General features: G+C 39.9%; 1 protein-coding gene across 3 annotated transcripts in view; it reads left to right on the forward strand.

Annotated features, from left to right (window-relative positions):
- The window catches only part of wdr7 (WD repeat domain 7), a 128,189-nt gene that overhangs the window by 67,266 nt on the left and 33,773 nt on the right, over positions 1-27,150 (forward strand). For all 3 annotated transcript variants that reach the window (XM_026297077.1, XM_026297078.1, XM_033325469.1), the window contains 3 exons: positions 181-299; positions 587-710; positions 6,461-6,571. In XM_026297077.1, the coding sequence (XP_026152862.1) occupies positions 181-299; positions 587-710; positions 6,461-6,571 (354 nt within the window). The remainder of the gene's footprint in view (positions 1-180; positions 300-586; positions 711-6,460; positions 6,572-27,150) is intronic.

The following is a 27,150-nucleotide window of genomic DNA, read 5'->3' on the forward strand; positions in this document are numbered from 1 at the left end:
GTAATACTCCAAGAAGAGCTAAATTATTACTTTGTTTAGTATAATATAAATGAAAAAAATGTTTTTATTGTGGCAGCGGTGGGCTATGTATATGAGTGCATGATTGGTTTTGTATACAGATTTTATCTTTCGACTCTCCCTGTAGTCTTTCTCACAGTGTCTGTGTGTCTGTGTGTGCAGGTTGGAGCCAGTTAGCAGCCATGCACTGTGTGATGCTCCCTGACTTGCTGGGCTTGGACAAGTTCCGGCCTCCTCTGCTGGAGATGTTGGCTAGGAGATGGCAGGATCGCTGCCTGGAGGTAACACACACAATGTGCAGGGCTTCATGCAATATCACCTGGTTTATCTTTTTTATCAAGTCGGTGTTTTTATAATTTGCAAGATTCTACATGTCCCTGAGCATTCTACAAATTTTTCTTTCCCTTTCCATAGAATTAACCATCCAGTACATGTATCAGATCTATTTATTTCTATTAAAGTGAAAATGATGGATAGTAAAAACCCAATGAAAAACAGTCATTCACCAAAGCAATCTTCACAGCAGTGTCTAATTTGTATCATAACTTTATCCTCTGTGTTGTTTTAGGTGCGGGAGGCAGCACAAGCACTCCTTTTAGCTGAGTTACGAAGGATTGGCCAATCAGGACGCAAGGAAACCATTGATATGTGGGCCCCCTACCTGCCTCAGTATGTGGACACAGTAAGCTCCCGTAAGTACACGGCACTGCAGACAGAAAGATACCAAGAATCTGTGTTTGGCTCCGGTTTTTCATAGCTTTTGCTCACAGACCAGTTTCTTTTCACATACTTTGAAACATGCTGACTGGGAACATGCACATGTAAAAAGTATCATGGTAGTTTTTTAAGTTGTTTGATGAGAACAATTACATATCCAGATTTCTGTTTAGGTGTCTAAAATGTGTATGTAGAGAAAAATTTGTTGTATTAAGGAATTTGGGTCCCCTGTGGGAGCTTTGTGAAATCTTATAGATGTCGTTAAGGGATTCTGCCTGAGGCAGCATTTATAGTTGTGTCCATTTTTCCCATCACAGTTTTTCATGGATGTAGCAAGGTAGCTATAGATGTCACCCTTACTCTTCCCAGTGTTCAATTCATTCTTTAACTATGGGAAACAATGGTCAGTGAGCACAACACAAAATCAACTTGAACAAATTTGTGTCCCCTTCTTGTGATCCATTGGACTATCTTTTTCTTTTTTTCTATTTCTTTTTCTTTTTCTCTATTTTTCTATTTCTTGGTCTGTCTCAGTTCTGGATATTCCCTGGTCTGTCTGTCTCTGTCTATAGTTAGACCTGCTGATGGGAAGAAAGGCGAATCTCCACCTTCTTTTACTAGAAACAGCCTTCCAAAGTGGTGTGTGTGTGTGTGTGTGTGTGTGTGTTCAGGAGTCACCCTGTGCTTGCTAAGGATGCTGGGGGTTTCTCAGGGGAACGGTTGCCATGGAAACAGGCGCCCGTCAGTGTTCTATTACCACAGACGTACTGCAGGCAGGGGAGGTGGGGGAGAGTGATGTACCAGTGACCTCAGGGGACAAAGGAGGATGAAGGGGTAAGGAACAGAGAGAGATAGAGTAAGGTTAAAAGGTCATTGAATTTGATCTGTGTGCAGCACAGAAGGACTAGAACAGACAGTAAGATGACTCCTGCTGGTCCTGGAAATCTCGGAATATCATGGGAGTCTCAGGTAATATGTTGCATCCCCAAAAAAAGACCTCTAAACCTGAACCTCAGGTTGGATCTGTGTATTGTTAAACCCCACATATGTCATTTTTCACATTTTTCACCCCAAATCCATTTGTATTCTGTGAAAGAGAGTGTGTTGGCCTTTTCTGCTCTGTGACCTAGGGCTGGGCGATATGGCCTAAAAAAAAAAAAAATCCCAGATTATTTTCACAAAAAATCTGATTTACGATTCAAATCAATTTTTGTTTCCCTGGTGGGTGTGCTTGTACTGCCGCAGTCTTATTCATTTTGTAGGGTGCAACATCTCTCCCACTCGGCAGCATGCCTCTGTTTGAGGTACTGCAGTAAATTGGTCATACTGCTACCTTTGCTAGCAACAGACTTCACACACACTTTGCAGCAGGGTGTTGTTCGTTCTGTGTCTGACGCGGCAAAACCGAACCAATTCCAAATTACAGATGACACTGTCTTTCTTGGGAATGAGTTCTTCCCTGCTTGCTGCCATGTTGTTTGTGTATCATTAATATGGGAAACGCGCGGGGGAGGGGCTGAGCCCAGAGGGGAACATTGGCGGATGTTAAAGAGAAAACCGATTTTCATTCAAAGAAGACGATGTAAACTACACATTCAAGTTAACCAATAAAATCGGTTTATTGTCCAGCCCTACTGTGACCCTCTTTTGCTTCGTACTATCATATAAAAGCTGCAGGTCTACTTTTGGTCTGAAGCTAACCATCCTCAGGAAGTATCAAAATGTTTAACCCAACTTGATTATCGTAGACAAACTACAATAATTTAGAATAATACGTGCAATGTTATTATATTACTGAATTAACTTTTATTTTGGTTTCTATTGACAATTATAAAACCAACCTGAAAGATAAATTTGAGATTCCTACCAGCTTTCCCTTCACTGAAGAAGCTACTTGGATGAGTAGTGAAACATTTCGACCTAAAAACTAGATTTCCAGTTGCCATGACTCAGCTTCTAGATAACTTCATCTGGACAACGAGAATCTTCACAGATTTATTTACTGAAGTATTCAGGTGTTTAATCTACTCTGTAGAAGCCGCTTTGGGAGCAGTTACAGCTTCCAGTCTTCTTGCGTCAGTATCAACAAGCTTCGCACACCTGGATTCAGTTTTTTCCAATCTTCCTGGCAGATCTGCTTAAGCATATTGGATGGAAAGTGTCTGTGAAATTCCCATCTAATGTTCAGGTCTCTCTACAGGTGTTCTGTTTGTAGATTTTAACTGAATTTTGAGAAAATTGGCCAAAAAATTTTATGAATGCCATTACTGTTCTGTAAATTGTAGGAGTTGGCCTGTCAATATAATGAAATAATTATATGGTGTCATTAGTTTTCCAGTCTTGGTCATTAAACCGTTGCAGAAGAGTGCATAACAAGATGCAAGAAAGTCCCTAAAAAAAAAGCACCAGTCAGACTTCAAAAGGTGAAAAGGTGTAGCTGGAAGATCTGACATTTTGAGAAATGTTATAATCTCCATCACTCTACCAAAGTAGATCAATGTGGAGTGATGGTAGATCCTTGTTTTTGGTAGATCCTTGTTTTTGCCTCTTCACTAGATGATTTAAGTTACATGCTTTACATACATCATTATAGAGTCACTACGTCTTTTTCCACTGATACTATACTGAGTTTTTCTTTTGTCAATGGAGCAGCCAAGGTCATAAATGTTTTTACAGAATTTATTTTCAAATTTCTGGCATTAACCTTGTATCTTTCTCTCAGCTCCTCCTCTCCAGCTGCAGAATGGTGGGTGTTTGAAGGAAGACACCTGCATTTATCCATTATCCTTTAGTTCTGAGGAAATGTCAGTGAGTCAGATGAGAGTCCTACTGTTGCAGCATGTGGCTGACCAGACAAAGCACGCACGCACACACACACACGCACACGCGCGCGCACACACACACACACACACACACACACACATACAGCAATGACCAAGGTTGACCTTTCAGCTATCCTGGATGTGTTTAAAAGGCTTTAACACAAAGAAAACAGGAGTTGTTAACCTGCACCCATAGGGAGAAAGACAGGGAGGAATAAAGTGTCGACACCATGTTTATCATCACTGCTGTGTGTCTAATTGGTGGCTTAAAAGTGCAGGTCAACTGGGGGCGTGGTGTAGTGGTTAGCGTGCCCGACCAGTTCCAACCATGCTCTTTCGACTCCTAGACCAGGTGTCCCTGATGTCACTTGTCTTCCTTTACTCTCCCTCCTATATTTCCTGTCATCTCTCCACTGTCCTATGTAAAGGCAAAAAAAAAAATGCAGGTCAAATTTCTTTCAGAGTGAAGTCAGATTATTGATATCAATCCTATATCTATATGTTAGTTCAGGATGTAGTTGGAAAGCTGGGTTCAGTAACTATATTTGGTAAGCTCCATCCAGAGCTGGGGGAGAAGGTATAGCAATAAGCTACAAAGGGTTACACCAGTAATTCTACAGTGGAATTACTGGATAAGCAATTACACCAGTATATTTGGCCCCAACAAACGCACGTACGCACACCATTTTAATGGTTAAATTGGTTTCAGCATCAGTGCTTCTTGGATCGTGGGCACCATTTTCCCCTTTTTCTCTCTTTACATTGCTTTTACCTCGATCACCACCTCCTGCCTGTTAAAGAAACTGCCTTCTCCTCCTCTTATTCTCTGCTTGTCAGCCTCTCACCTCATCTTCTCCTTTTTAGCATTTTTTTTCTTCATTACTTCTGTTCCTCCCCTTCTTGTTTCTTCACTTAACTCCTCTCACGCTCTTCTCTTCCTCCTGCAATTGTTAATTTTCTTTTTTCAGTTCTCAGTTTTCGTCTACCTTTTTTCCTTTTGCCTTCTTTTCCCCCACCTTCAATTCTTTGTGTCCTCTGTTTCTTTGTGGTTTATTTCTAATCAACTGAATTTCTTTAATTTCTTTCTTCCACCTACCTTCCTTCTTTTTTACTCTTCCATTTGCCCTGCCCATCTTCTTTTTCCTTTACTGCTTCTGTTGTTGCCCCTTTTTCCGTTTTTTTTTTTCTCTTTGATGTAGGGACTAAGGTGAAGTCTTAAATATAATAATAGATATTATAGCTTTTATTAATAATAAAACAGGAAAATATACTATAATGAGAAGCAAGAAATGAAAATTGAAAATAACTTAAAATTGAAAATTAAAAATAAGTAAAATACAAATAGCAGGAATTAAACTCAGAAATAATAATAACAAAAGGAAACTAAAAAAGTGGAGAAAGTTTATGCTTTGAATAGAGGATTAAACCAAGCCACAGGCAGAAGAGAGGAGGAGGTCCTGGAGGTTAACAAGGCATGCTGGGAGCTATGTGTCATGGCTGACATCACAAGCTTGACCTTGGAGCAGGGCAGAATGCCTCCTCTGTCTTCTCCCCTCCTCTCTCCATCATCCACCCCTCTTCACCTCCCTCTTTTTTTCTCATTCCCTCACCCAGGAGTGATGACTTATAGGCTCAACAAGATAATGTGTGAAAAATAAACCACATGCAGACCAGAATTAGTGTACTGGAGAGTACTGGACACAAATAATGAGGAATGTGTTCTCTCATTCATTAGCTTATCCCTACTACTATTCATATTGGATTATTCAGTATCACACTATTTACTTTCAGTGCCAACATTTGTTCTAAATGGAGGAAATAGTCTGCCAGGTATAAAATAAGGGTGTGGAGGTCAGGATAGTGAATGATTATGTAGTGTATTGGATTCTTCCACAACCTACAGATTATGTATGCATCCTATGCATATGTGTTTTTTTATCCTCCTTACAACAGTGAACTGCACAAGTTGAGTTTTAGACTTTAATTGTGCTATTTCTTTTCTGCTGTGATGTGAACCTTGTTTTGTTTCATGTCAGTAAAGCCCATGAGAACAAAAATTGAATTGAGAAAGACAGAGCTATTTATACAGAAACATCAGTCTGTCTTTTTATCCAATTACAGCAAAGCAGCGTTTATTAGGTTTTTATCACTTTAAGATGGATAAACAGCAACCGGGGTGTGTTGGCCTTCTCTGTGTGCATTTGTGATTGTATATGCTTGTGTGTGTACGTAAGTGGTATGAAGCTGTACCAAGACATTGTGTTAAGTTCACAACAGTGTGTGTGAGAGCAGGTTAATTGAAACATGAACCAGGATTAATCAGTGCAATTACACAGTGTAATTACAGTGTTTTTTTTTTTGTACTGAACTTAGACTAGCCCTGTTAACTCAGGATTTTTGTGTTTTTATTGATGGCTTTTCACTTAATTTTTTTTTAGCCAAAGTACGTAATTACTGAAATTTGCTTCTTTCACTTAACAATTTTATTTCACAAAGTAATGATGATGTGTGTGTGGCAACTTGTGTGCATGTCATTAATTAGGCTGTTTTCCACATCAGCTTTATTCACTTCATTCATTAGCGCAGCATCATTCATTAGCCCTAACCACTAATGAAAAGCCACAGTTAATTGGCAATGGAGAGATAAGGGCTAAATGAAAGCACTAAATATAAAATGAGCATGTGTGTGTGTTTCCATTTATTGTCTATGTATCAAGGATGCCCAATAAACTGTTATTAACTACCAGGACAGTAAGTCTGATAATAAGGACTAGAACAGAAATTTAGCGTGATTAGCTACCTAACAACACATACACACGTATCATTACCCTAGAGGCTGAGCAGTTTCATGTGACAAAACATGAATAATATTAGCTAAAGTTTTCTTCAATATCTCTCCTCAGCTGGGACTACAGAACCCACGCCTCCAGCTGCGCCCCTTCCTGAGGTTCAACCAATAGAAACCAAGGCTCCAGAAGAAGAAATGGACATCACTGATGATGACATCACAGCAGGTAGTGACACAAATAAGGTATTAAAACATTAGGATCAATTCTTTAAAATCTGATATATCATCTAGTCTTGATGGAGGTGCTCTGCAAAGAAAGGTGTGTGTACTAAAGACCAGGCGTTTGCATGGGAAATAGATGTACTATATGCATGTTTAGGGAGTGTCAAAGAAAATGTCAGAGTACTGCAAAGCTCAAGGCTCTTACTGCTGTTTGTGTCTTTGCATTGACTAGCAGTGTAGAGTCTCCCTTTTCAGTCCTAGACAGAAAAATGAGCTGTGAGAAATTACTTTTGTTTCTGTCTAGTGCAGAATACAAGACTTTCAAAATACAAGACTTTTAAAAAAGTCTGAGTTGTTGCTATGCTGTGCAAAAACCGCAAGTCATTTTGTACAGTGGCCTTTAGCGTCAACACACACATTACAGAAACATAAGATAAACTTAATTCATACCCGAAGGGAAATTCAGGTTGTCTTGTAGTTAATTAGTAAGTCAGTAGTGAGAGTAGTCAGTCATCTGCCACTGACTAAGGTGTTGTATGATCGCAGTGGGGATGAAGGATCTCCTGTATCGTTCAGTCCTGCAGCACAGTAAGGTGTGTTGTCCACTGCAGCTCCTTCTCTGGTCCATCAGGATGTTGTGAAGTTGATTGTCAGTGTATTCCATGATGGCCTCTATGTTTTTTGCACCAGTTTGTCCAACCGTCTTGCATCCTTCTGCTTTATGCTGCCTTTCCAGCAGACTGCAGCAAAAAACAGCACATTTGCTACCATAGTTTGGTAAAACATGTGCAGCATCTTCCTGCAGACATCAAAGGACCTAAGCCATCTTAAGAAGAAAAGACATCTATGACCTTTTTTATACTGTACATCTGTGTTCAGTGATCAGTTCAACTTACTGTCCAGGTGCATGCTTAGATATTTGTAGGCTGGTACCACTTCATTGTCCGCACCACAGATGTTGACTGGATGAAGAGGGGATTTAGACCTTCAAAAGACCACTACCACCTCCTTGGTTTTAGAAGTGTTTAAAAGGAGGCAGTTTTTGTGACTCCAGTCACTGAAGGATTTCATCACACCTTTGTACTCCTCGTCCTGTCCATTCCTGATGCATGCAACAATCACAGTGTCATCAGAATACTTCTGGTTGTGGCAACACAGTTGTACGTGTAGGCTGCTGTGTACAGTGTGTATAGGAATGGAGCTAAAACAGTCCCCTGTGGAGCCCCTGTGCTGCTTAGAACTTCACCAGAGATGCAGTTCCCCAGCCTGATAAGCTGTGGCCTTCCGTCAGGTAATCTGTGATCCAGGAAAAAAACAGAGGGGTCCACCCCCATCCCTTTGAGCTTGTCTCTGAGGATGAGTGGTCGGATGATATTGAATGCACTTGAAAAATCAAAGAACATAATCCTCACATAATTTGCAGGTTCTTCCAGATGTGGACAGTATCATCCACACCTGTGTTCTCTGCAAGCAAGTCTTGCACAGCATCTTCCACTCCAGGACCTAGAAATGTGCTTAAAATCCAAAATCACAAGTCAAAGCACAAATATTAAATATCCCCTCTAGAAATTGTAAGGCATATAAAATACTCTGCTTATATATGTTGTTTTTCTTCGAATAACTTAAATAAATACCTGAGAACATCTTTATCTTTGATTACGAATTCTACAAGTCATAAATATATAGTTATATGGAAATGAGACCCTCGCACACTGCCCCCTACCACTGCTTCCCTTGGTAGAATAGAGGAATTACTAGGTACAATCCCAGGAGCGAATATTGTATACTCAAGTGGTTCAGCATTTCTTCAAAGATAGAAAATTAATGAATTAATCAAAAAAGACTCCTTATGTTCATATTTTACCTTAAAAGATTCTGTGTACATTTCAAAGAGGGTTTGTGATATAAACTTAATGAGGATCCTCTCCCCATTGACCTGTGGAACCTCTTCTGGTTTAACCCGTTATTTTATCCGTTATTCACTTACAATACATATACACTTAAACCCAGAGTCATTTGCTGCTCAGTTCACGTCTAGGTCCCATTTTTAGCTGTTCAGTTTCACTCCATTGCTGTCCTACTTACACTGTAGATATACTGCTGATGACCAACTCACGGGGCATACCCGCTGTATTTACGTGTACCCCGATTAAGCTCTTTTCTCATGAAAGCAGCCGCTCTCTGCTGTTCAACAGTTATTTGTCTATCATTGTCTCGTGCGCAATATGAATTGAGCTCTATTCAGTTTCCATTGCTTTGCTTTTGGAGAAAGGCCTTCTCCAACAGCAGACTGCTATTGCTTTTTTATATAGCTATCCCTCTGGCCCTTATAAGGGTTCTTGAACATCAACAGCGTGTGGAACATTGGTGTGTCCGCCAACACTAGAAGATGGTGATGCAGGCGCCTGCACCACCTCTCTTACACTTGCCTATGCCTCTTGTGGCCTTTGCACGGGGAGGCATCTCGTGATAACAAACGGTTGATGGGAACTTGGACGTGTTGTTTGGTCGGAAGTCAAAATCGGAATAAACAGCAGTGGTCGGCTTTATACAATACAGACTGCATTAGTCGGCAGTTGGACAGGGTTTAACCGGCAGTTGAGGGGAATGGATCTGATTGGGCGGGGACAGGGCATGAGTAGAACGGGAATTGAATGAAGTTGGTGCCGCTGGTATTGAGGAGCTAATAAGCGGTCGTCAATGAGTTGGGTGTTAAATGGGTCCATTGGGAATGACTTGTGAGTCAAACAGCAATGAGAAAAGAGTGGCAGTGAGACTTTGCCTCCTGACTCACTCCCAACATGATGCCATTCTGTTCATTGTTGCCGCTTAACCCTCTGGGGTCTGAGGGTTTTTGGGGCATGGACAAATTTTGACATGTCCTGACATTTGTGCTTTTTTCAGTGTCTTTTAAACATATTAATGTCTGAAGTCTAATAACACTGTAATCAGCACAAAATTGGCTACAATAATATGTGAGCAGCAAGTTTATACATTATTGTGTTTTTGAGAAAAAAGTGTTTAGGCATGGTTAGTGAAAAACTACAATTTTTTACTCACTGAAATAAGACCATAAAACACAAACAGAACATTGGTTCACAAGACTTTGGAGACCTGCATGTTGTAGGCTAAAGTGTGTACTTCAGAGTGCTGTGAATGTCATCTTGTTCACACATTCACAGTAAACAATACACCGATTTAAATTTTCTAAGACACTTTTTGTCCAGAAAGGCCATATGCAAGAGGGTGTGTCTGAGGATGAATAGTCATGTGATTTACCTGAGAACACAAAAGACGCACTGAACGACCAGACAAAGACGCGCATAATGAGCCTTTCAGTCAATGTAGATGGGACAGATTAGTGCAGCACAATACAAAACAATGAGGAGCCAAACGATCCTCATTTGAGTTAAAATCAGTGTTTTTACTCTGAGGACAAGCTAAACTATTTGTCTCTGTGTGGAATACAAGAAGCGCTTCTTCATGTCCATGACGCGCCATCATCCAAATGCGCAGAAAAAGTGAGTAAATTCTATGATGAAGTTTGATGTTTTATGTCATTTCTCAGGGGTGTGCACATATTTATCTGGTTCACCTGAGCTTATTTACATGTGAACAGTGGACAGTGTACAAGGCGGGACCACATTACCTGTAATGAGGTGAGACAGGAAAAAACGGACTTCTTCTTACGTTCATACGGATTAAATAAAAAGTGATGATTTGTTTTCGACTTGAATTGTTTCACTTAAAAGAAAACATTTCAAGCTTTCTAGCCATATAATTCTTATTTTTATGAGTCAAGTATTCGCTGAGATTCTGGTTGTTTTATTTACGCGTCTGTGAAGAGAAATGGCAGAGACAGAAAAGTCCGAGAGCGCACCCTGTCGGCTTTCTTTATTTAAAAAAAGCACAACGTTTTGTTGTTATTATGATGGTATACCACTAAAAGTAGACCCTTTACAGATTTGAATGATATACAGAATTGACGGAGTAATTTAAGTTTGTTTCGGCCTTATCAGGAAAAGATGCGTCAAAACGCGCAGGCGCGTGCGTCGACCCCAGAGGGTTAATATTGAGTTGCTGTTTCAGGGCTTTTCTGTTGAGAAAATGCTATTTCAGGGCTTTTATTTTGAAAAGACAAAGTGCTGCAGGAGACTCTTGGGACCTTTTACTAGAATCAGGACCTTAATTTGAATGTTCTTTATACTTTACAGAAATGTAATATCTTCCTTTTAATGACTGTAGACTTTTATTGTGAAAGTCCAAACATGGCCTGCTGGGAGGCGACACCATGGCTGACATTTAAAACAGCCACAGAGTCACTTGCTCTAAATAACTGAGAATGGTCCCCATGTGTAACAGCAGTGGACATTAGGCAGCCAGTCAGTCTAATTACCAACCACAGACAGCTGTGGTCTCTGCTATTGCTTTGTGAGCTGTTGCTGTGGTGACCTAAGCCCAGAGAGGGAGGGAGAGTGACAGTGACACAGCACTTTACACATGCAGAATAGAGAAGCTGAGGACTACAGAAAAACCAATATCAAAATAATTCTTTCACCAACAGTGCCAAGAGGCTTTAACAAAGAGACTGATCCACTTTTTGTGAGTATTCCAAAAAAAGAAGGTTTGCTGGTGAGTTAGAAACAGCCTTCATTTGTGTTTTTCACTAGAACTCCTGGAGCTCTTTTATAATGGGAGTGAATGAGAGATTGAGCCGTCACTTTCTGTGGGTTTCCACCTGGTGGAAAAACTGTAGGTCCTATCAAAATAAGAACAGCATTACCTGAAAGAAGACGAAAATCTCTACTACTTTGATATATAAATTGTTTATATAGCTGAAATTTGACACAAGAAGAGAAGAAAAGAGACAAAAAAGTTGAAAAAAGCTGAAGAGCAAAAGCAGGAGTGACATCACTCTCCCATACACACCAATGTAAAATTCAGAAAAAGCCTAAAAAAAAAAACATAAAACGTAAACTGTGATTAAAGAAAAACCGTAAAAGATATCAAAAAGCTGAATGTAATGTTAATAGATTAATGCCTTCTGACCCGTTTAAAGGTCAGATGGTGTTTCTAGCGGAAAGTATGCTGACACAGTTAAGCTGAAAGAGGACAAAGTTGAAGAGGATTTGAACATTCCCCCCATTCATTTCTATGGTAAAATTTTCCGACAAAACCTGGAATATCTCAGAAAATATAAAAGATAACGCTGAAAAGAGTAGAAGCAACCCTCTCCTCATCGAGCTGAACGTGACGGTGTTTGAATGACATTTCTACGTCAAAAGGTGCAGGACTAGATAGCGACCAAAAAATGGTGGAATAATAAAAATAAAGAGAAAAAAACAAAGAACATATCTTGCATCTGTGGTGTCTTTCTTGGCATGAAACCATACTGCTGCTCACAAATGCTCACTTCTGACCTCAGCCTAGCCTCCACTACTTTTTCCATAACTTCATTGTGTGACTCATCAGCTTTATTCCTCTGTAGTTTCCACAACTCTGCATGTCTCCCTTGTTCTTAAAAATGGGCACCAGTACACTTCTCCTCCATTCCTCAGGCATCCTCTCACTCTCCAAGATCTTGTTAAGTAGCCCAGTCAAAAACTCTACTGCCACCTCTCCTAAACACTTCCATACCTCCACAGGTATGTCGTCAGGACCAACTGCCTTTCCACTCTTCATGCTCTTCAACGCCTTCCTCACTTCATCCTTACTGATCTTTGCTACTTCCTGCTCCACAACAGTCACCTCTTCTACTCTGTGCTCTCTGACATTTTCCTCATTCATCAACACTTCAAAGTATTCCTTCCATCTTTCCATCACACTTGTGGCACCTGTCAACACATTTCCATCCCTGTCCTTAATCACCCTAACCTGTTGCGCACCCTTCCCATCTCTGTCTCTCTGCCTTGCCAACCTGTACAAATCCACCTCTCCCTCCTTAGTGTCCAACCTATCATACAAATCCTCATACGCCCTTTGTTTGGCCTTTGCCACCTCTACCTTCACTTTACGCTGCATCTCCCTGTACTCCTGTCTGTTCTCTTCTGTCCTCTGTGTCCCACTTCTTCTTAGCTAACCTTTTCCTCTTAACAGGTCCTCTTGGTCCCCTGCTCTGCCCTTGTCCCCTTCATCTTCCTCACCACCAGAGTCATCCTATACACCAACATCCTACCTTTCTACCTGGTCTCCTGAACACACAAGATATCCACCTTTTTTCTCTTCCATCATATCAGCCAACTTTCTAGTTTTCCCTGACAAAGTCCCTACTCTAAGTCCTACACTCCTGCCCTTTCTCTTCTCTCTTTACCTATGAACACACCTTCCTCCTCTCCTTCTTCGACCAACAGTAGTCCAATTTGTTAACCCGGGCCGCAATCGATCCGGTATGGAAGTCATATTTGTGATTTGCATGTTTGATTTGGCTGAAATTTTACGTCGGATGCCCTTCCTGACACTGGATTGTGCCACCTTGTGGTTGCATTAGCGGGGAAATAATAATAATAATAATAATAATAATAATAATAATAGTCCTTACAGAAACAATAGGACTTCACACCTCCTGTACTCAGGCCCTAATGAGAGTCTCTGACAGGAAGCAGGGCATGGATGCTGACTCTGCCTCACTACTATAGTTTCTCCTGCAGTATCTGATAATCACATCATTAATAATAGTTAATATATGTTAATATATGTTAATACAAAAGTCATTTTAAAGAATTAGAATTTGTCTGACACATTTGTCTAAAGGGAAATTTATATTTCTTCAATAACATGATGATTTCTGAAAATGTACAAAAAAATGACTTTAATGTACGGCCTCCTTTGCCCACTTTCCTTCCACCTCCCTGCATTCTTTACTCAGACCAGTCAATATCACAGATGTCTCTGACAATTTATCATTTCTCACAGCTCATTTTTCTCCTATTGACAGTGTTATTTCATTCAGTCCCTGCAGCATTAAATCTTTTAGTAGATGTCTGAAACACAGAACACAGACTGAATCTTCCCTGACGTGGAGGAAAAACACATCAGGTTTTAAAACTTTTCTGTCTCTCATTACATTGTACATTAAGATAGCATGTAATTATGTTTCTGTGTCTGTTGTGCCATGTTCTTTTAAAGCTCCTGAGTTCCACAGTTTTTATAATGTATTTTTGGGAAATGGGAAAATTCAGCAGATCTTCACATTGGAAAAAGCAAGACATATATCTTTATAGCTTATCTGATTTTCTCTGATCTTATCTTGATTGATCATTATATATAATAATAATTTATCAGTTATCAGAATTGTCTCAAATATAAGGATTTGTTTTTCTCATTTATGTAAATTAAATAGCTTTGGTCTAATTAGTTGCACAAAAGAAGTTCCCTTGTTCTCTCAGCATTTGTGATGAGCATTTTTCACTATATTCTAATATTTTATAAACAAGACAGTAAATGACCTAATAAAAACATCAAGGTAGAGGCACAGAAACACATACTTACATGCTATTACCAACAGTGGCGCGCATCAGGTATTGACAATACAGCACAACACTTACATGTTGTGTGTACATTCAAGAGGTCAGTGTTCACCATAGTCATCCTATCTAGAGAGAAGAGAAAGGATAAGAGACTGGCCATAGAATAACTTGGCAGCAGGCTGTTACCACAGAGATAGACTCACCATTTCAGTCTGTCCTGTCACACACATACACAGGAAGAGTTCAGGATTCAATTCAATTCAATTCAATTTTATTTGTATAGCGCCAAATCACAATACAAATCATCTCAAGGCACTTTACAAAAACTAAAACTAAAAACCCAACAAATCCCTTATGAGCAAGCACTTGGCGACAGTGGAGAGGAAAAAACTCCCTTTAACGGAAGAAAAAAACCTCCAGCAGAACCGGATGTGCAGGTGACAACAGTTGTCGCTCGGTGTCGCAGCTTCCTAGACCAGAGCTCTCATACACACATGCACAAAAGTATATGCATCTGTGCTTGTCTAATTATGTACATAACAGTGTCAGGGGATGTCATTAGTATCCACAGCTCTCTCCGTCTGTTTCTCACAACCACTTCCCTTCAGTGCATTAAATCTCTGTTGGTATGACATTTTTGATGGAAAAACGTGTTGCCAAAGCATCTCATAAAAAGTAAAATGAATATATATGAATTAATGATGTATACAGTATATGGAATTAAACAATAATGTGATAAAACTGCCGACTCAAATGTTGGCATACTTGTTGGCATATGTTGGCATATGTTGGCATACATAATGTTCATGAAGTAATTTTTAAAAAACAGCAAACGCAAACCACTCATGTTTAATGTTCATTACAAAACTTCATATTTTTCAAGACATAAAATGTCTGTTAAATGCAAGTAAACAATCTTAATAGTATTCTTAAAAAAGTTTGCAATTTGAGCTTTTACTATTTAGCTCAACTGGATATTTCCTGGATGACAGCACCTTGTCTTGTTTAGACATGAGCAACGCACTGAATGATGTACACATAAAGGACATTTCTCACATGTAAAGATTGGCTACTTTGTATTGTCAGCTGAATGTCCTCAGGGGTTTTTGTTGTTGGTAATACTTTCTTTCGCTGTTGTTCAGGCAATAATAACACTAGTAACTGCCCTGTACTTCAGTTCAGCAAAAATATGATCAAAATATGATCAGTGCACAGCAGTAATGTGGTTCTATGCAAGAGGAAAGACTGTCTCCACTAACTCTGCCTCTGCCACTGCCTCTGATGGAGGAGTGACCTCGGAGAGGTAAAAGGTCCCTGGTAGGATACAAACCCATCACCTGTTCTGACACAGACACACATACAGTGTGTATGGAAAGTATTCAGACCCCTTTAAATTTTTCACTCTTTGTGTCATTGCAGCCATTTGCCAAAATCAAAAAAGTTTTTATTTCTCATTAATGTACACTCAGCACCCCATCTTGACAGAAAAAAACAGAAATGTAGAAATTTTTGCAAATTTATTTAAAAAGAAATACTGAAATATCACGTGGTCATAAGTATTCAGACCCTTTGCAGTGACACTCATATTTAACTCACATGCTGTCCATTTCTTCTGATCCTCCTTGAGATGGTTCTGCTCCTTCATTGGAGTCCAGCTGTGTTTAATTAAACTGATTGGACTTGATTAGGAAAGGCACACACCTGTCTATATAAGACCTTACAGCTCACAGTGTATGTCAGAGCAAATGAGAATCATGAGGTCGAAAGAACTGCCCAAGGAGCTCAGAGACAGAACTGTGGCAAGGCACAGATCTGGCCAAGGTTACAAAAGAATTTCTGCAGCACTCAAGGTTCCTAAGAGCACAGTGGCCTCCATAATCCTCAAATGGAAAAAGTTTGGGACGACCAGAACTCTTCCTAGACCTGGCCGTCCAGCCAAACTGAGCAATCGTGGGAGAAGAGCCTTGGTGAGAGAGGTAAAGAAGAACCCAAAGATCACTGTGGCTGAGCTCCAGAGATGCCGTAGGGAGATGGGAGAAAGTTCCACAAAGTCCACTATCACTGCAGCCCTCCACCAGTCGGGGCTTTATGGCAGAGTGGCCCGACGGAAGCCTCTCCTCAGTGCAAGACACATGAAAGCCGGCATAGAGTTTGCCAAAAACCACATGAAGGACTCCCAGACTATGAGAAATAAGATTCTCTGGTCTGATGAGACCAAGATTGAACTTTTTGGTGTTAATTCTAAGCAGTATGTGTGGAGAAAACCAGGCACTGCTCATCACCTGACCAATACAATCCCTACAGTGAAACATGGTGGTGGGAGCATCATGTTGTGGGGGTGTTTTTCAGCTGCAGGGACAGGACGACTGGTTGCAATTGAAGGAAAGATGAATGCAGCCAAGTACAGAGATATCCTGGAAGAAAATCTCTTCCATAGTGCTCAGGACCTCAGACTGGGCCGAAGGTTCACCTTTCAACAGGACAATGACCCTAAGCACACAGCTAAAATAACAAAGGAGTGGCTTCGGAACAACTCTGACCGTTCTTGACTGGCCCAGCCAGAGCCCTGACCTAAACCCAATTGAGCATCTCTGGAGAGACCTGAAAATGGCTGTCCACCAACGTTCACCATCCAACCTGACAGAACTGGAGAGGATCTGCAAGGAAGAATGGCAGAGGATCCCCAAATCCAGGTGTGAAAAACTTGTTGCATCATTCCCAAGAAGACTCATGGCTGTACTAGCTCAAAAGGGTGCTTCTACTCAATACTGAGCACAGGATCTGAATACTTATGACCATGTGATATTTCAGTATTTCTTTTTTAATAAATTTGCAAAAATTTCTACATTTCTGTTTTTTTCTGTCAAGATGGGGTGCTGAGTGTACATTAATGAGAAATAAAATGAACTTTTTTGATTTTGGCAAATGGCTGCAATGACACAAAGAGTGAAAAATGTAAAGGGGTCTGAATACTTTCTGTACCCACTGTATATACACATCTTCCCTCTGCATTTGGTCTCCTTCAGGATTCACAATCCCAGACTTTTTTTTTTTTCACATTTCTCTCTCTCTCTCCCTTTTTCTTCTTACCTTTCACCCTTTCTTCTTCCTTCTCTGAAACATTGTGAGGGATCCAGAGCAGCACAGAGAGAAGTCATAGTTCAAAGGTCAAACTGACCCTCACTTCTATGTGTAATTAGCCCAGTTGTGATTTGGTTAGCTGAAACACTAGGCTCCCCTGCTAATCTAATATCAGAGCCTGGAGGTTGTTTGGGTCAGATCACATATGTCCTCACAACAGATTGAACTTATGGAGAGAGAAATTTTCAGAGCTGTGACTCTGAAGGCTCTTATAGTTTCTGGTGATTGTCTCTTTATTGTTTAACACAGTGAGGGACCCAGCTGGTGTATGGGGATATTATATTACGGAAAGCCAGAGGGAGGTTATTGTTCAAGTGTCATAAATGTATAGGAATGCATTTTTGGTGGTTTTGGTGCAGAAACAGCAGTATCTAATACATGTAGGTAGAATCTGAATGTCACCTCAGTCTCATAAATCAGTCTCAAATCATTAACCAGAGAATTATTTAAAAATAAATAAATGGAAAACCTGGTATAGTAATAATACAGTACAGCACAGTATGGTATAATGTAGTGTGGTAGAAAATTCCAGACTTTCATCGCCTAGTATCTCCCCTCCTCTCCAATCCTGCAAGTATCTGATTCCAGTATAGCAGTTGTTTTCTCACATGTACACACCTGAATTATGGTTGAATAGGCAGTGGGGATGTGAAAGGGGGATGGGCAGTGTGTATGTGATTGTCCGTGTATCAGGGGTTATGAATGTGTCACAAAGATAGAGCACTGGCCTTCGGCTTGTGTGTGTTACAGACTGGCAGCTTTCTTTTGTACTGACCATGATGGGGAGTCGCAATGACAGATGGAAATGACTTACTGGTTTTCTGGGTGTTTGTATAAATTACTGGTTGGTTTGTTGTTTACTAACTGACTTAACTGCAATCTGATTGGCTGCTTGACAGAAAGTCAAGACTGTTGATTGACTGACTGGCAATAAATGACATATTTTCAGGAAAAAAAATGTTGGCTTTTTGAGAGCATGACTTGTTCTGCAGTTGGCTTCAAGGGTTCGTACCCAGCTATTCCCGTCACCTGCTCAAACTGTCCATGGTGGAAAACATTAAAACGTGCAAAATTCTCATTTAAATAGGCTGATCTACACTGGATTGCACATGTTGTCATTTGCTCAACTAAATTTAGTTGGTCACCCACAAGAAATGCAAATGAGTGAACAAGATGACTTTCACATCATTTGACACAAACACTTTTGGCTACAAGATGCATTTCTCAAAAGTCTTGTGAACCAATGTTCTGTATGTGTTTTATGGACTAGACACACTAGACTAAAAAATTGTAGTTTTTCACTAACCATGCATAAACACTGTTTTCTCAAAAACACAATCATGTATAAACTTGCTGCTCACATATTATTGTAGCCCAGTTTGTGCTGATTACAGTGTTATCAGACTTTAGCCATTAATATGTTTAAAAGCAACTGGGAAAAGCACAAATGTCAGGGCATGTCAAAACTTGACCAGGGCCCCAAAACACCCTTAGACCCCAGAACGTTAATGCAGTTATCACTATAAAACTGAACTGTTATCTAGGTATTTTATTCCCCTGATTAAAGTCCTTTGGATTTATATAAACACTGTAGTTGTTCTGTAAGATATTAGATTTTTATTCATCATCAACCTCCGTAGTTCCTGTCTGCCTCCCACCTCTCTTTTGTTTTTTACTGTCTGATAGGAAGATCGTTTTCTTTCCCTCTCAGTCAAGGTTGTGATTCTTTTCATTTGGTGGTGTTGAAATCTAATTCTGTCAGATGGCTTTCATTCATCTTTGCACAAAAGGAGAGTGTGACAAAGACACATCAGGTTTAATTAAAAATAATTCCTCCTTTATGAAGAAGTTTTGTGACAGTGGCCGTCTATTGTCTCTGCATTAACATCCAGACCCATTTCCCCGACTGCTCCATCAATAGCATGAAAGTGACAAACACAGACTGCCAAAAATACTGGCTGTATTAAAAACCTGTCACATCATAAATTAAACTGCAATGCTAACAAAATTGATAATGTAATCATAAAACGTAAGTCCTTAGGCTTTCAGTACTGCCAATTTGTGCCTTCATGCAGTCTTAATTATAACAAGGAAAGGAGAACATGTGATTGAAGGTATTTTTTCCTGTATCAAAGTCCTCCTGCATATGTTGGTACTCCATCTGTCCTCCATTACTACTGTAATTTAAAAAAAGAATTTGATAATTATATTAGTGACAAAAATAAAAATACCCCTTTGTGAAAATTATGGTAAATTACAATAAACGGATTTATAAAATGGTACAATGCAACAACATGGGGGCAATCCACTGTCCTCATGTACTGGTCCTAAGTCCAGGTAAATGCGAGGATTGTGTCAAGAAGGGCATCCGGTGTAAAATTTCAGCCAAATCAAACATGGGAATAAAATATGATTTCCATACAAGATCGGTTGCAGCCCGGGTTAACAACGACCGCCACTGGTGCTGTTGACCTACAGGGTGCCAGTGGAAATTGGACTACTGTTGGTCGAAGAAGGAGAGGAGGAAGGCGTGTTCATAGGCAAAGAGAGAAGAGGAAGGGCAGAAGGGCAGGAGTGTAGGACTTAGAGTAGGGAGTTTGAATGTAGGGACTTTGTCAGGGAAAACTAGAGAGTTGGTTGATATGATGGAGAGAAAGAAGGTGGATCTCTTGTGTGATCAGGAGACCAGGTGGAAAGGTAGCAAGGCCTATAGATTAGGAGCAGGGTTCAAGCTGTTTTATCATGGTGTGGATGGAAAGAGGAATGGAGTAGGAGTTATCCTGATGGAGGAGTTTGCTAGGAATGTTCTGGAGGTGAAGAGAGTGTCAGATAGGGTGATGAGTCTGAAGCTGGAAGTTGAAGGTGTGATGTTGAATGTTGTCAGTGATTATGCCCCACAGGTAGGATGTGAGTTAGAAGAAAAGGAGAAACTCTGGAGGGAGATGGATGAGGTGATTCAGGGTATCCCTAGTGGTGAGAGAGTGGTGATTGGTGCCACAAGTGTGATGGAAAGATGGAAGGAATACTTTGAAGAGTTGATGAATGAGGAAAATGTTAGAGAGCACAGAGTAGAAGAGGTGACTGTTGTGGAGCAGGAACTAGCAAAGATCAGTAAGGATGAAGTGAGGAAGGCATTGAAGAGGATGAAGAGTGGAAAGGCAGTTGGTCTGGATGACATACCTGTGGAGGTATGGAAGTGTTTAGGAGAGGTGGCAGTAGAGTTTTTGACTGGGCTACTTAACAAGATCTTGGAGAGTGAGAGGATGCCTGAGGAATGGAGGAGAAGTGTACTGGTGCCCATCTTTAAGAACAAGGGAGACGTGCAGAGTTGTGGAAACTACAGAGGAATAAAGCTGATGAGTCACACTAGGCTGAGGTCAGAAGAGAGCATTTGTGAGCAGCAGTATGGTTTCATGCCAAGAATGAGAACCACGGATCCTATATTTGCTTTGAGAATGCTGATGGAGAAGTACAGAGAAGGCCAGAAGGAGCTGCATTGTGTCTGTAGATTTAGAAAAAGCGTATGGCAGGGTGCCGAGAGAGGAGCTGTGGTTTTGTATGACAGGGTGTCCGCGGATCCTTAAAAAGTCTTAAATTCCATATTATAAAACTAAGGCCTTAATTAGCATTAAAATGTCTTAAATTCGCATTTCAAAGGTCTTAAAATGAAATCTAACCGACCCCATAAAGAAGATTTTATTTGAAAGCCTTTTGCGTATTTGTTACGCAGAACGAAATAGGCTGAACCAACTAAAATACGTGTTTGAGGGGAGTTTACACATGCTTTCCGGCAGCTGCGTGAACTGCGGAAAGTTTCAGCATTAGTCTTTTGCCATGGGTAAATGTAAATTTAATGACAATTGGTTACCCTAATTTTGCGCCGTGGTTAAGTCCAGTTAGTGGCAACGTGTTCGAGGTCCGGTGCAGGCTGTGCAAAAAAATGTAAAACTCGGAACAATGGGTATGAAAGCTTTGGAGACCCACATGCGGTGTGAATAAGTCAAAGCGGCTGCGGAAGCCTGTCGGAAAACACCTGGCATTTTATTTTTGTTTTACTCAATAAATCAAACGGTGTGTAAACAGTTTATATCAATAAACAGTGTGTTATGGTAATTGGTTGTATTGTGGGATGTTTTATTTTATTTCTACAAAATTGGTCTTAAATTTCATTGTGTGGTATTAAAAAGGTCTTAAAAAGTCTTAAATCTAGCTCTTAGAAACCTGCAGATACCCTGTATGAGGAAGTCTGGAGTGGCAGAGAAGTATGTTCGAGTGGTGCAGGACATGTATGAGAGCTGTAAGACACTGGTGAGGTGTGCTGTAGGGGTGACAGGGGAGTTCAAGGTGGAGGTGGGACTGCACCAAGGATTGGCTTTGAGCTCCTTCTTGTTTGCTGTGGTGATGGACAGGCTGACAGATGATGTTAGACAGGAATCTCCGTGGACCATGATGTTTGCAGATGACATTGTCATCTGTATTGAGAGCAGGGAGCAGGTGGAGGAAAATCTAGAGAGGTGGAGGTTTGCTCTGGAAAGGAGAGGAATGAAGGTTAGCCGCAGTAAAACAGAGTACATGTGTGTAAATGAGAGGGACTCAAGTAGAACAGTGAGGTTACAGGGAGTAGAGGTGAAGAAGGTGGAGGATTTTAAGTACCTAGGGTCAACAGTCCAGAGCAACGGAGAGTGTGGAAAAGAAGTGAAGAGATGTGTGCAAGCAGGTTGGAACAGGTGGAGGAAAGTGTCAGGTGTGATGTGTGACAAAAGAGTGTCAGCAAGAATGAAAGGAAAGGTGGACAAGACAGTGGTGAGACCAGCAATGTTGTCTGGTTTAGAGACAGTGGCACTGAGAAAAAGACAGGAGGCAGAGCTGGAGGTAGCAGAGCTGAAGATGTTGAGGTTCTTTCTGGGAGTGAAGAGGATGGATAGGATCAGGAATGAGGACATCAGAGGGACAGCTCATGTTAGATGTTTTGGAGAAAAAGCCAGGGAAGCCAGACTGAGATGGTTTGGACATGTTCAGAGGAGGGACAGTGAATACATTGGTAAAAGGATGCTGGAGGTTAGAGCTGCCAGGAAGGAGGCCTAGAGGAAGACCAAAGAGGAGGTTCTTGGATGTAGTGAAAGAGGACATGAGGATAGTTGATGTGGGTGAGGAGGATACAGAGGATAGGGTTAAATGGAGGCGGATGATTCACTGTGGCGACCCCTGAAGGGAGCAGAAGAAGAAATTTATAAAATGGTACAATTAGTTTTTCATAATTATTGTATATTGCATTACTTTATTTCTTGCATTTTATTTTATCCAACTTAATAATGTTAAATTGCTTTTTGGCAATTTGAGCATCAGGATCGACAAATACAAACCCTGTGCATCAACTCTGATTGTTGAGGCTGCCTGACATTTTGTGTTACAACATCGATGAGACCTTGTGCAGCAGCAGCAGTCACACTTGTCACTAGCCACTAGTCGCACTTGCACTAGCAGACCTCTGTCAAACCAAACCAACCAACACCAAAATAGTGACAGAAAACTGAAAAAAAAAACTGGCATTGGCTGAAAATCAGAAGATTGTCATTGAAAGAAGTAATGCTGGCATTGAAAAAACTTACATTAACAAAAGCTGAGAATATTCTAATCATTTTCCGTATTAATACTTTCTTATTGCCAATGTATTTCTTTTCAGGACAAATGTTTTCAGTGCCAAACCTAAACTGTGGCTGTTCTGGCTCTACAGTTTAACATCTCACAGGGTGATATTTGTGTAAATATAAATATAAGCAAATTCATTTAAAGGCTAATTAAAATAATTCTGTGACAAATTCCTAGTACTGTAAAGTATTCTTTGCTTTACCTGGCAATAAAACAGATTCTGATTCTGATCCTGAACCCTGTCACATGTTTGAAAAGTCCTGTAAGGATGTGGTCACCCCACAAAGTTGTCAGATACAATAGCTCTCTGAGCTTCTTTATGTTTTCATTGTCCTGTGTTGTTAACTTCTTTCAGGAAATTTATTCTCAGGATTGTAATTTTTTTTTTTTTTTTCAGTAGATATTGGGAAATAATGCTACATAGTAATCTTATCTTTCTGTCACTTAGTAAGCTCAGTTAAAATTAAGATGCAGCTGCAAATTAGCTGGTCGGAGTTGGGGTTAATTTTTCCACTATGAGTGAATACAGATCTCAGTAATTCCATTGTAATGAGATGACTTTGCAGAGGCATGATATAAGCTCAAACCAGCCATATGCAATCCTTAAACTCCTATGGAAAAAATACCAGTAATTTTAAAAAGAATACTGATTTTTTGTTATGTGTGTATATATATATGTTCATTATATAGTGCAATTAATTTTCACAATGGAATGTAAAAGGCATAGGGTCCAGGGGCTGTTCAATGCTGACAAACCCACAATGCAAAGTTCTGAATTTTATAGAATAAGAAAATTACCGTTGAGCCATTAGTGGCACAAAATAATGATTTGTGAGTGTCTGAAATCTGAATTTACTGTACACTTTTGAGTGTGCATTATATATTGTAGGGAGTGCTGAATGAGGGAATGAAGGACTAAAAGCTGCAGGTTGGTTCTGTTTAGTCTCCTTCTTCAAACTTGTATCCAGTTTGTTTGTCTAATGCGGACACCACCAAGATCCCACCAGACCCTCCTCCCATACTGTCTAATTGAAGCATTGTTTTTCCAGCCATCGCAGTCTGTGTCTTAAAACGGTAAAATACACTTAACCTTCAGATGGACTCATGCTGGTTGGAAGGGCAGTGCCCGCTTCAGAGCTGAAATCTTTTTTCCCTATCAGCTTAATGGTATTTTCAATTATTTCCCCAGATTTTGTGTTATGACATTTACTGTAAGGATGTTTACTCTGACACCCCCCCCCCCCCCCCCCCCCACCCCTGAACTGTACTAAACTTTTTCTTGGTCCACAGAAATGTAAAGGCTTGTCTTTGGCTTGAGGCTGTGTTCAGAGCCACACTCCCGATTGACATGTTTTCAAGTTTGTGTATATTCATTTCTTTTCTTACCTTTTTGTCGAAATCCTTTTTCTCACGGCACTTGACTACTTGTCGTTCACTTTTTCCTTCCTTCTTCTATCGTTCTCACATCAGCTTCCTGCTGGTATTGATCTCCTCCCTCAGTCCCTGGTGATCAGGTTTTACCAGTCTCTCATTGATTACCAATGGAGGCAGAGCTGTGGTGCATGATGGGAAAATGGTGGGGCTGCAGGAGTGGGTAAGGAAGGGTGTTGGTTTGATTTCCTAGATAACTGGGTTACTAAGAAACAACATATACAGTTGTTTTGTTTTTTTTTACAGAAACATAAATATGTACCATATATAGTTTATTCTAGTCTTTCTATTTTAACAATGTTCATCAGTGGTAGGTGATAAATACAAGTGGGTTCTGGTAGAATGAGTAGATCTGAAACATAAATGAGGACTTTTGGTTTCCTAGGGCATTACACATGTGAGGTTAACTGTATTTTTTTCTTTCTTCCTTGCTTGTCTTTTCTCATACACATGGTTTGTTCATCCCTTTCACCTTTTGAGGCTGTCTTGCTTTTCTCCTCCTTACCCCCTTTATCTTTTCTATTTGCACATGCCTTTCCTAAGTCTCTTCTCAATTCTCCCCTTCTCTCCGTGCCACCCTTCTCACCATTTTTGTTCATTCATGTGTACCTTTCGCTCATGTCCTTCTCACCAGTCTTATCCGTCATCATTATTCACTTATTGTAAATATCTTTAAAGCAAGGTTTGAGGTCAACATTGGAATAGAAAATTATATATAAAAAAATAAACATCATTTTAGGGAAATTTTGTTGAAACAAAACTTTCTACGGATAAAAGAGTTCTATTTTTCTTCTGTTCTCAGCAATATTTAAAATGTTTCTCCTCTTTCTTGACATATCCATATTTTTACAGTAATTACAAGGACTCCACAGGTTGTTGCATTATCCTGCCCTCTTTTAATAGATTCCTTCCTTTAGAGATAATGTCATTTCTGCCAGAAAGCCTTTTTATCCTTATCCATTTCTGTTTTTTTATGAAGATTTAGTTGAGTGGAGGCAAGTAGCGAGAGGAGCTTGTCCTTCCCCATCTTTGGTTTATTGGGTTATGTTTGGGAGCAGGTTGGCCAACAAATAGGATTTAGATACAATGTCATTATAATAGATCTGCTGGTTGTGAAGGAAGCAGATCAATAAGCTTCATAAATCAATCAGTCTATCCATGTGGGCGGAGAGACAGCAGGTACACACAGATAGGAACTGATGCTACCTGCTGACTGTCCGCTGAAAACCACATTGCACAAATAATGATGGCCTAGGGCATCTGCGAGTCTTTTGAAAGGCTTACATAGTTTTTCATGGCTTCATCACTACATCAAATGAAAACTATATTTTCTGCTTCATTTATAAGCTGCTGAGAATTTGGTTAAAAAATAAACCTGCAAAAACACAATCTATTTTTTTGCCATACACATAATTTCATATTTCAAATCAACTTGATCAGATAATCAGGTTGATTTTTTTTTTCCAGCAATATACATATTGTATATAGAAACAGAAGCAGGGCTCTGAGACTGTCTTGTCAGTCAGTCAAGGCACTGAGATTAAAAAGCAGAATATTGGCTAAAGTAGCCACAGCTTGTGCCTCTCACACAGACCTGCTGATTCTGTTTGCATTAGCAAGTCATTGGAGAGACACCATCGTATATGAACAAGATTTATTCCTCTGCAGTGGAAGTAAACACAACATAAGGGTCTGCCAATAACTGTTATATTTATGAGCTGAAGATGTTTCAGGATGACAAACAGTAACTTTAACCACAATAAAAAGCATAAATACAGCGGTGTACTGACACTCCCCTATAAACACACACTCTGTAGAGTCCCTGATATTAGAGCAGCAGGCCCCTCCCCTACTCCTGTTGCATGCTGGGAACAATGTTTCTTGCACATTTTGAGTGTGCACTTACCCTTTAACAGGCCAAAACTAATTTCTTGTGTCATCAGAACTGTTTAAGTGTGCAGAATTTTTTTTCTAACTGATCCACCCCCTTCAAGTTTATCACAGATAAGACAGCACACACAGAAATGTCTTGTGTAAAATAATGAAAAGGTGAGCATTATCAAACTAAGATATAAATAAAATGTGTCAGAATATTGATGTTGACTTCTTTGGTAGTGTTGAAAACTAACTTGGAAAGATAAAGAACTGGAACTTGAACAAGGGGGGCTATGTCCCCCAAAAGCATACCCTTAATTACTATTATTATGATTAAACTTATATTAATTACTGGGCATTGTGAGGCCATCAATATGCATTTCACATTGGATTTGGACATATAGTATGAGATTTCCTCAAGTGTCAGTTTTTGTAAATTGTAGTATCAAGTTTCTCTTTGAATAAATGTGTTTCAGTTTTGTCAGCAACTCCTTGGAAACTCCTCATTTTGTAGAGGAAAGTGGAATCTCATGCACATTGTTTTTGCCACAGAAATTTGGCCTAGAAAAGATCTAGACTAGGGAATCATTTGACAGATTGTTGCCAGACAAGTAAGTCAGCGTTTACATAGTAAATGAGAAAAACATTATACATGTTTCTCTCAGCCTGTCCAGCTGCTTCTAGTAAAAGTGACTGTGTAAAATATGGTGCATTTTTTTTAGTCTACATTTGACAGTGTTTCAAGAACAGCAGCCTTGTTTATGCCAGTTTGAAGTCAGAAGCAAACACCAATGAGTGCAGTGAGTGGTGATCATCCAATCAGATGTGAGAAATTACTTACTATGTTTATTTGTTTTTAAATGTTCAGATTAAAATTTTCAGATTTCATGTGAATCTGCTTATCTCACCCTTTTTGACTTTCTATTTCTCTCTGTAAATCTCAACTTTTTAGTGATTATGGTTAGGAGTCTATCTCTAATTCTGTTATCTACTGGCCCAGTCTGGCCTGGGGGATGGATGC

The sequence above is a fragment of the Mastacembelus armatus genome, chromosome 12 (assembly GCF_900324485.2).
Source record: "Mastacembelus armatus chromosome 12, fMasArm1.2, whole genome shotgun sequence".
NCBI classification, from domain to species: domain Eukaryota; kingdom Metazoa; phylum Chordata; class Actinopteri; order Synbranchiformes; family Mastacembelidae; genus Mastacembelus; species Mastacembelus armatus.